Source organism: Anopheles funestus, chromosome 2RL (genome assembly GCF_943734845.2).
Source record: "Anopheles funestus chromosome 2RL, idAnoFuneDA-416_04, whole genome shotgun sequence".
NCBI classification, from domain to species: domain Eukaryota; kingdom Metazoa; phylum Arthropoda; class Insecta; order Diptera; family Culicidae; genus Anopheles; species Anopheles funestus.
The window spans coordinates 16,448,518-16,458,798 of NC_064598.1; the positions used below are offsets into that span (position 1 = coordinate 16,448,518).

The 10,281-nt window shown below is 44.4% G+C and overlaps 5 protein-coding genes and 1 long non-coding RNA gene across 6 annotated transcripts in view; 2 read left to right on the forward strand and 4 right to left on the reverse strand.

Annotated features, from left to right (window-relative positions):
• LOC125765207 (uncharacterized) overlaps window positions 1–10,281 on the reverse strand; it is a 118,417-nt gene that overhangs the window by 32,604 nt on the left and 75,532 nt on the right. The gene's annotated exons all lie outside the window — the stretch shown is intronic.
• LOC125765174 (uncharacterized) lies at window positions 199–730 on the forward strand. The gene has a single exon (XM_049430089.1). It carries the CDS (start codon window positions 242–244, stop codon window positions 710–712), a length of 471 nt encoding a protein of 156 aa, XP_049286046.1. The 5' UTR covers window positions 199–241; the 3' UTR covers window positions 713–730.
• Window positions 737–2,481, reverse strand: LOC125765062 (uncharacterized). Its single transcript, XM_049429920.1, is given in 5 exon segments — window positions 737–1,309; window positions 1,311–1,660; window positions 1,724–1,878; window positions 2,030–2,194; window positions 2,264–2,481. Coding segments are annotated over 5 exon segments (1,347 nt in total). The 5' UTR covers window positions 2,368–2,481.
• Window positions 2,995–4,535, reverse strand: LOC125765082 (39S ribosomal protein L37, mitochondrial). The gene is made up of 3 exons (XM_049429948.1): window positions 3,868–4,535; window positions 3,514–3,806; window positions 2,995–3,451 (listed from the first exon to the last, which is right to left on the reverse strand). The coding sequence occupies exons 1-3, from the start codon at window positions 4,389–4,391 to the stop codon at window positions 3,036–3,038; spliced, it is 1,233 nt and encodes a 410-aa protein (XP_049285905.1). The 5' UTR covers window positions 4,392–4,535; the 3' UTR covers window positions 2,995–3,035.
• LOC125765148 (V-type proton ATPase subunit E) lies at window positions 4,801–9,178 on the forward strand. Its single transcript, XM_049430049.1, has 5 exons — window positions 4,801–4,933; window positions 5,085–5,150; window positions 5,947–6,291; window positions 6,365–6,559; window positions 6,622–9,178. Exons 2-5 carry the CDS (start codon window positions 5,118–5,120, stop codon window positions 6,727–6,729), a joined length of 681 nt encoding a protein of 226 aa, XP_049286006.1. The 5' UTR covers window positions 4,801–4,933; window positions 5,085–5,117; the 3' UTR covers window positions 6,730–9,178.
• LOC125765127 (copper homeostasis protein cutC homolog) lies at window positions 9,262–10,277 on the reverse strand. The gene is made up of 2 exons (XM_049430019.1): window positions 9,585–10,277; window positions 9,262–9,520 (listed from the first exon to the last, which is right to left on the reverse strand). The coding sequence occupies exons 1-2, from the start codon at window positions 10,140–10,142 to the stop codon at window positions 9,278–9,280; spliced, it is 801 nt and encodes a 266-aa protein (XP_049285976.1). The 5' UTR covers window positions 10,143–10,277; the 3' UTR covers window positions 9,262–9,277.

Consider the following 10,281-nt stretch of genomic DNA (forward strand, 5'->3'; position numbering starts at 1 on the left):
TTTTACAATTGTTTCAGATAGTTTGCTACCTATCTACTCACCGGTAATGTTTGCCGGCCTTGTAGACTGATTGTGTGGGTTCATTTTACGGGGATTAATACAAGTACCAGCGCTATCACATTATCTAAGTTCAACCGCTGCGTCCGTACGTGCAATCGAATGCACATATAGCAAGAGTTTTCCGCTTCATGTCCCAACAATCAATCAGTATCAATCAAACTCGCCGTAAGCGAACATCAGAATGATCTTCACAAGAATGATCAGCACGTTGCTGTTTGCTAGTGGTCTGTTCCTGCCCCTCACATACGGGTTGGAGTGCTACAGTTGCAGTACCGACAACAGTGATCTTGACTGTGACAATCTCGCGACACTGGAGAAGGTTACCTGTAAACCGTTCAGCGCAACCAACCATCCAGTACAACCGGTGTGCGGCTACAAACGACTCATCCCAAGCTCGAACGGATCACCGGAACGAATCTGGAGAGGATGTGCCGTTAGTGGCGAATGTGCACTACTGTCGCGCCAGGGAAATGAAGCATTTAATTCCGTCTTCCGGATGTCCGCTTGCGAAGAATGCGAACAGGAGGATTGTAATGCACCAAAGAATCATGGAACGATCGTACGCCATGGATATCTCACTTGGTACACTGTGTCTACGCTTGTTGTTATTAACGTAGTCCTATTAAAAATGGGATTGACTTTGGATAAATAAAATGAAGTTTAAGGCGCATGTCTTTTAAATATCTTCCGGACCAACGTCCGATAGAATGGGCGAGATGTTGGATGGTACTTTCGGTTCCATCGGAAACCCTTGGCTTTCAAAATCGCTCAACGAAAGATGCCTTACTTGGGCGAGCTTTTCTTCTAGCAAATCGCACGATTTCGTCAACAGTGGTTCCCACTTCGCGGGCGGCAGATGAAACTCTTGCTGCGGTGGTAGCTTGTGTAGTGTAATATCCGGTCCGAGCAGTAGCGATACATGATCGAACATATCCACCAGTGCCGATGCTTCATTTATCAACTTCGATACTGCTCGGTGTTGTCTGTCGCTCCACGTAACTGTCTTTTGATTGGGTGCGCGAGGTCTTCGCGGTGGTACGGGTGAAAGACGCATGTTAGCCACCCTTGATCCAATCACTAGATCCTTAAACTCTGCCCACGGACGATCGCCTTCACCGATCGGTCGACGCGGTAGCTCACGGGGAACGTAGCTTTCCGACTCTTCGTCGGAAAAGTCCAGATTTTGCCAAGCAGCGAATGTGGGCGTTTCTAGCAAGGTTGCGGTACGGTGTGGAGATGGATCACCGTCAACAGTTATCACTTATCAGATCTGGCGTATTCGTTTCTTTCATACTATCACTACCACTCTGAGATGAGCATGGTTCGGTAGGATCGTGCCCAAAACTTTCCCCGTGTGGTTCTAACTCGGTGGAGAGCAATATGATTTGTTTTTGTCCCGATTCCTGCTTTCTTCCTTCTATTTCTAAATGATCTTCCTCTGAAGAGAGTTTAAACGAGTGAGCAATCGGATTAGTCTGATGATCGATCGGTTCTAGGAACTTTCGGAACGATATTCCACTCCGAGGAATGGCGGTCTGTGTACCGCTTTCGCACGTTTCCACACCATCCGTCATTTGCGCCACGGAATGCGTAAGTATCACTAAAAGAAAACCGAAACAAATTAAGATAAGCGTGCGTTTGCGGCGATATCCGAGCCACATACGGTTGCCAACTTCACGTATGACCAGATTGCCATCGGTCAATATTTCTTCATCCACCATCGGAATCAAATCGGTCTGCTCGTCGGTGGACACTTCCTTCATCAGTTTCGTATGGACCGGATCCGTCTGCACAACTGCATTGACGCGACGCATACGCCTGAAACGATGCAAACCTCGTATAGTAAACCACACACAACCACGCTCGCTACTCGGGGACGCAGCTTAGGAGCTATTTTTGGATTCCATCTCCATAAATAGAACTGCATTCCCTCGCATTCGAAAACTGAAGCAATATCTAGCACACTCACTTGGAAGCCTCAAGTAGCCGCGCTTTTATGTCTGGTTTGGGTGGTGGCGGTACAGCAGTGAGACTTGCGGGACGCCATGGTGGTCTTTCTCGGGCCATCGAGACTCCCGCCGCAGTCGGTTCGTCTTTCGGTGGTTTCTTTACCACTTTGGTTATTCCAATAGATCTGAACGAAAACAAATCATTGTTGAACAACTGAATTCCCGAAAAACGCGCCCTTACGTCCTGCACGTACCTGAGTGAGGTGTGTGAAGTAGCAGCTGAGATAACCAACGATTCATCACTGGCGGCACTCTGTGTTTCATCCGACGACACTACGCTACCGGGAGATTTACTCATTGTTGGACACGTGTATTTACACTATCACAGCAAAGTTGTAACTTGTCTGCACCAGCTGTACGAATGTTTAATCGATTTCTGTAATTTCTGTCACACCCGCGCTAGGCATACGCAACGATTCACTCAATGCGCCACATTTATGCGTGCTGCTACCAGCAAACAGCTTGCAGATATTGACGCCTACTTCGTCGTCCGTTGTGAACTGTTGCAGAATCAAACAACACTAGTTCGTATAACCTAGCAGGCGCTTCTGAATCCAAAAGCAATGCGTGCGTACGCGATGCTAGCTCTAGCATTGGCGTAGGGTTGCGCGGGAAAATCGTAGCAGCATTACACGCGGTCACGAGGCAAAGTTCGTGGGTGATATTGATTTTCTACTTTACACGTTCCACGCTACTACACGCGCGGGTACAGCGAGCATGTGCATGCACTGGGGTTAAAGTTGGGTTGCCTTGTAAATCCCTATGCATACACCAGTATAAAATGTAATGGACTGAAAGATAATCAACCGAGAACGAAAAATGATTGTTTAAATATCTATCTAATTAATCGGATATTTATCTGCACTATTGCATGAAAGCATTGAATAGAAACGAAGAGCAAATAACTTTTTCAGTACAGTATTGCTTATTTACTTTAATGCTATATATTTATTAGCCGCATCTCTACTAATTAGAGTAAAATAACGCGAAATGTCGCAACACATCCTTGTTGTAGTCATCCAGCGTTGGCTTACCGACGATATAATCGCACTGCGAGTACAGATCGAACGGCGCCTTGCGGAACCACATGTTACGATCCGTGGACGAGTTTAGATCCAGCGTGTTCAACTGGTACACGCTAAAGTGGAACGTCTTGCTGTCGGTTTGCACCGCCTGCACCGTGATTGGATTCGGTAGCGCTTTTACGTCCTCACCGTACAATTGGCGGGCCCGGGCAGCAGCAACAGCGAACGCTTTCATCATCGTTCGTCCTTCGACTTGATCACGCGACACTGGTAGTTCTGTGGCATTCTTTACATCGCCCGGTGAACAGTGTATGAGAATGGTGTGTGGATGGGAAAGCTTGTAATTACGACTGATAGCTGCAAAGGACAGCGAGAATGCATTACACGGTTTGTTGCGGTAGCGATTGGGGCAAACTTACGATAATCGTTCCTCCAGTCGTAGATGTTCTGCACCGGTATGGAAACCGTTTCCTTTAGAGGAAACAGATTGGGTAACTCAAGATCCATTGGCCGATAAATGGATGTATCCAGCGGTTTCAATGGTTCGTGCGATATTATCATCGATTCCGCTTTCGTGTCCAACAGTACTCGCTCATTTTCTTTTACCACGGGAACTAAAAATCGAGCATTGTAAACTACTTTGCGATTCGCATTTACAGATCGGCCAGTGAAACGTTCACAGTGTGTAACCAGCTTCGATAGTATCAGTTGGCTGAAAGAACAGAAGAGTCCGTAAGCAATTGTATACATGTCGAAAGCAGTGCTCTACTCACTTCCTCCGGCCCTCGGATATGCCATACATGCGCGGTAGCTTGTAGGCTGGACGATCCGGGACCTTTACGAGGGCAGTTTTCACCTGCTCCGTGTCGAAAACCAGTGCCGACAGTACGGCTTGCTGCATCGATCGATCGAGCTGGGTTGCTATTTTCGTTTGCTCTAGCTTTTCCTCCAATTTTAAAGGCAAATCATCAAACACAACCGTGTTCAGTAGACTCTGTGCCTGACGCACGCCTTCCAGCAGCACATTCGTGTCACCATACACATACGCTGGTTCCGACTGCCACAGGGGATGCGTTTCATTAAAGGGTACTGGTGGTGGTACCATGCCGGGGATATGGAACTCTTCTCGCGGACGTCGTTCTTTTAAAACTTCCGCAGGATCAACTACGACGACACCACGGGCTGCTAGTTCTTCCTCGGCGCCAGTGCTGTTCGGAACACGTTTGCCCTGCTGCAGCCAGTGCTTCTTGAAGTGAAACCCTATGTGCTGCCGCAAAAGAGTGTTCGTAAGCCGCATTTTGGGTAGTTATTCGTTCAAACTAGGGGCAAATGTATTTAGATCTCAAATAAACAATGATTAAATAACAACCGGCCAATCGGCACACCACGAGCACGGTTTTCCAACGTTTTTGACGTTCCGCTTTCGGTTGCGTTTCGTAAACACTGATGTCGTCCCGGGCTCGATCATCGCCAGCAGTTTATGGTAAATATGGTATTTTTTAATTGTTTTAGGACAAAATTGCATTCCAGTTTCGTGAGCCGTAGGCATAAAATGAAAGAACATTTAAATGATGAAAATACAGGCATATAGAGATAGAAGAACGTTCTGTATGATTTATTTAGTTCCTATTTCCCGTCTTCTGGTTTGACGTTTCGCGTTTCAAAGCAATAATTGCAGACACCACCGGCTAAGCAATTAGACGATGAGCGGACCTGGCTTTCACTGTGGTTCCAGGGAGAGCTGTCAATCGTATCGTACCGAATTGCTACCTCGGTCACAATCGCAGTTTTTTCGAGACGACGACGAAGCAATAACTGCGTGCTGGTCCTCACTTTTCGGTATGTTTCTTCCGTAGTACAAGTATAAATTTAGTGAAACTTTGCGCAACGGTTAAAGAACTTCTAATCCCCTCTGCTCTCAATCACTATTCACCGATAGTGCGCAAATTAAATAGCGAACTAATATCCTAATCTTCATTTGTGTGTGCAGGTTGCAGTTTGCTTTTACAACACCGCTGGCAAGATGGCTCTAAGCGATGCAGATGTTCAGAAACAGGTGAGTTAAAGCTTGCAAACTATTCAACGAGCTCGGTATCGGGTGCTTTCGTTTGGAAATGATGGCCATATGCTGGAAAAAGCATTGAACAGTTCGAAGATGGGAGGCGAAACTTTGCAGTCTGCTACTTCGTCGTCTTCGTTCAGGTCACGGGACCCGTCATGTGAAAAGTGTCAAACAGTGTGACCATGTGAAAGAGTTCGAACGATACCCCGGGATGGAACCGAGAGCGAGAAAGCGAATGTTTACTACCAGTCTTGCAAAGTCTTGCAATGAGTGAAAAATTATTTTAATATCCACAAATTGGCCCTCTACGGGGATTGTATTGCAAAAACTAGCTTGATGTTCAATCTTCGATTGTAGCAGCACATGAACGCATTCTTTTTCAATCCATCTCTCAGCTGTTGGTGAAGATGCAATATGTGTCACATGACCCTCACGGCGATAGTCAGTGGTTCTGCTCGCCATGTTTTATCATGCGTACAAAAATTTAGTTTATGTTTAGAAATAATTCTTCAATTCGAAATATCTTGTAATGGGCTGAGTGCTTTTTGTTTTTATAAAATAATCTTCGATTGGTGTTATTGGGCGGGTCGGCATTCCGTTTGATAGAGACAACGTAACCATTAGGAGGGGGCGGTCATATGACATGCTCACGATGAACTAAAGATATCAAAACACTAAAGCAAGAGTCTAAGTTCAAAGCATGATCTTACTGCTGAAAATGTTACAAACATCACATAACAATTGCTTGATACATCTTTTCATCGATTCTGCTGTGTGATGTTTCTTTCAGATCAAGCACATGATGGCCTTCATCGAGCAGGAGGCCAACGAGAAGGCGGAAGAAATTGATGCAAAAGCCGAGGAAGAGTTTAACATCGAGAAGGGCCGCCTAGTGCAGCAGCAGCGCCTGAAGATCATGGAATACTACGAAAAGAAGGAAAAGCAGGTCGAGCTGCAGAAAAAGATTCAATCATCAAACATGCTGAACCAGGCCCGTTTGAAGGTGCTGAAGGTGCGCGAAGACCATGTATCCAGCGTGCTCGAGGAGTGCCGTCGTCGTCTCGGCGAAGTTACGAAGGATCCTGCTCGCTACGGCGAAATCCTTACTGCCCTCATCACTCAGGGATTGCTCCAGGTTTGGATGCGCAGTACACATCGAACAATTGACCATATTTGCCTAACATTTGGTATTCCCTTTTCTCTGCCAGCTGATGGAAGCCAGTGTTCTTATTCGTGGCCGTCAAGCGGATGCCCAAACCATCCAGAACGTGCTACCGGCGGCCGTCGAAATGTACAAGTCCAAGTGCGGCCGTGACGTTGTAGTCACACTGGACACGGAGTCCTTCCTACCGGCTGATACGACTGGAGGAGTTGATCTGTTGGCACAGTCGGGACGTATTAAGGTAATAACGGTACTGGGGAATAAAATCCAACATGCTTACCAATTGTTGCACTCCTCCAACAGGTGTCCAACACGCTTGAGTCGCGACTGGAGCTGATTGCTCAGCAGTTGGTGCCGGAGATCCGTAATGCGCTGTTCGGTCGCAACATGAACCGCAAATTCAACGATTAAGCAGAGCAATCCTGGTTGATGTGCTGCTAGCGAGGAGCAGAAATAATGCCGCCATCACTTCAACAGCACCATCCATAGGTGATGGAACGGTATACATACATCCAGTACGCACGTAAAAACCACCATCCATTCTTACCTAGATATCCTTGTTTCCGCATGCAAATAGCAGGTTCTATAACAATTACTTATACTACCTATCGGTCAGCAATTGTAGAATGGTACTTTGAACACCGTAGTTGAGAGTAAAGACGCTCGTCTCTCAATACTTTGTCGACAAGAAGCGTTAGATCGAATGATCCTAGCGTTTTAACATCAATTGCGCGATGTACTCTGTCTTTCATTCACCCTAGCGGGGGAACGAAACTTTATTACTATTTGTTGAATCTTGTGCTTACATCTTTTGCTGATGCCTATAACATCTTGGCCTAGTCAGCTGTTCCGCGTCCATCTGGAACAATGGCAGAATCATCGGCGCGCGTTCTAGGATACATCAGTTGATCTTCAAGGGTACACTGCCGAACAAGATTCCCTTGCTTCTTAGTAGTCAGCTGTCGGCGGACGTGTACCGGCAAAATGCAAAACAATTTCAAAGTTTATCGCAACTTACACACATACTGATGCAGAAATATAGATTCTAAGTTTTATCGGAAACATCGTTCATGAGAAGAGAAAAAAATTGTTGCTACATATTATAATTGTTTTAATTGATGTTTTTTTTGTTTATTTCCGTTTCGATTACCCTTCATCGGAGTACACAATTGCTTTGTGCGTTGTTTTCACACACGACGTAGTGCTTTCCTATGTATAATTCCGCTCTTTCGCTGCGGTATGCATATGAATTCGTATGCAGACGGCATAGCTAGTGTCGGATGTTTTCTGTGAAAGTCACTCTTGGCAAGTCGTAGGTGTTGCGGTATTTGATCTATCTATGTATGTTGCAAATATTTTCCCTATTAAAATATACTATTTTTCCGTTATAAGATTTTAAGTAAACCAGGCGTATTTGCCCCATGCTGTTGTAGGTGCTGTGGGATGTACACTTTTGCTATCGTTTCCCTTGTCTTCAAATTTGGCAGGACGACTGCATAACTAATTGACAGAATATGCCACAAAACATCTGGCATTGTTTGGTAAAACTCGAACAATCGTTTATATACATTCCGTTAGAATCAATTAACTACTTATATTAGAACCACGATTGTAACACCACGGTAATAACATCTTCCGGTGGTCTCTTTCGCTTTCTTTCACTACATATCGAGTCAAGTTTTCGGTAGATGATCATACAATGCTCGATTGTGTTGAAATACGATCAAACAACTTAAATGCCTAATCTTCCCAACAGAATATGACCATCATAGTACTTCCTTTTTTGACTCCGATGTGCATTACTCATGTCTTCGTACCACAGCATCTTGCTTTGCGAACATCAAAATTAATGCTTAATCTTTTATTTTGCTGCTCGTTCGAAGCAATGGTATCTGGACGTGTGGTGCACGGTGTTCGAAATAAGAGTACTAATCTGAATGGGGAGAATAACATACAACTCGATCGATCGTTTTGATATAGGTGTGCGTGTGTATTTAAGATCATTGTACGGTTCGACAGAAGAAAAAAATATATATGCGAGTGTGTCTTCAGATAAAATGTTGTGCGTTGAATAGTTTTTTCATTGATAAAATCGAACGAGTTAGCAAACTGTTTCCCTGTCAAGCGGATGCAACGTTTACTTAACAAAACCGACCAGAACATCTCGGTTAAGCCAAGGATGGCGGGAACGAGCTGAAAGTGTACATCACCATTCTACTTATAAGCTAGGGTTGAACGTTATTAACAAATAAAAAATATATGTATATTGGAAGGAAGTAGACCTTAATATAATGGAACAAATAGGAGCAAAACAAAAGGAATACAAAAATGAAACAAAAAAAAAGTAACAGAAAGTATATATATATATACATAATTATAGGTATGAATAGATATTGTTGTAAACGGCGAGTAACGAAACTTAGTTAATGCAAAGCGTTTAATCACTAGGAGAAACTTGAACACACGAAGCGCGAGCCTCGTACTTTGCGTTACAACAAACAGCATAACACAGCGGCAGATGGCGATTATCAAATGGGGAGTGACGTAGAACTAAAGCAGCACAGTGTCGAATGCTACACGGTGTGTAACACGGTAGAAGATCAGCATATTATTCAAACAAGAACTTAAGATAATTTCGCACCGAATGTACCAACAAAATTGAACATCTTGTTATGCGGATGGGGAACACATTAAATTCCACAAGATCAGTAGGTGGTGTTGGGGAAGCATCCAATGCCATTAGCGTTCTGGTGGCATATGATGAGGTCTTACATTTCGCATCGTTTCCATTTGGAAGTGAATTAAGTGCATGTAAAACATTCGTGAATAAATACACCACGGTATGGGATGTACAATCCAATGTGCAAGGATGTTATTTGTGAGATTGTGCTTGACCAAGGGAAACTTAATCTCATAATTCTATGAAAGAAATTGAAATGTTTCTTTTATTTTCATTACATTAAGCTTCAATATTATCAATTAAACGGCGTAACTCTTGCACCTTTGCCGAACTGCACACCTTTAAGGGCAAAGCATCGACGTTCGTTGCTCCCATCGGTAATGCTCTGGTTGTATCATCGGATGGTTTCACAATGCTTGCGGATCCATGTATCGCATCGCATCCGGTTAGTTGTAAAACTTGCAATGCATTTCCCGCAGATATCCCGGAGCCAGGCATTAATTGGAGGGATTTACCAGTAACCTAAAACGATTTCAAAATTTTCACTGTCCTGTGTTTTTTTTATAAACCGGTTCTTATACGTTACCTTCGCTATGTTCATGGTCATAGCCTTCATGTTCGCGATCGTTTCCATCCCCTGTTCAGCCGTTGGTTTTAAGCCACTCGTAAGGACAGTCGAAAATCCTAGCTGCGCTACGAGATTAAGATTCTCTTCCAGTAGTCGTTCATCCGTGCAGTCAATAGCACGATGAAAAGTCATTGGCAGTTTCCCGGCCGCGGCAACAATTTGCTCGCAATGTTCCCGATGCACCCTACCGGATGAGGGTTCTAGTGCACCAAAAACGAACCCATCGGCACCGTATTGTTTCAACATTTCTAAATCCCAAAGCATCACGTTCATTTCCTGCTCGGAGTAACAAAAATCGCTGCCTCTTCTGCAGCGTATCATGCAGTACACGGGAATGATCTTTGTTGGGTCATTTTGCTCGGATAGGTATTGTTTAATTTGCCGCAATAATCCAACCGTTGGTGTTAATCCACCTTCACTGAGTGCCGAACACAGTTCTAGCCTATCCGCGCCACCTTGAATCGCTGCAACGGCAGATTCGTATGTATCGACACAAATCTCCACCAGAATGTGCATGTTTTTTTGCAAGTGATTCCTTTTTGTTTACTGTTTGTTTAGGGCAAACTGTTTGGAGAATCTTGATGGAATGTTGACAAATTTACTATTGTTTCGTTTCGTGAAAAGTTACACAGTTGCAGTTCAAAATCATAAGCCC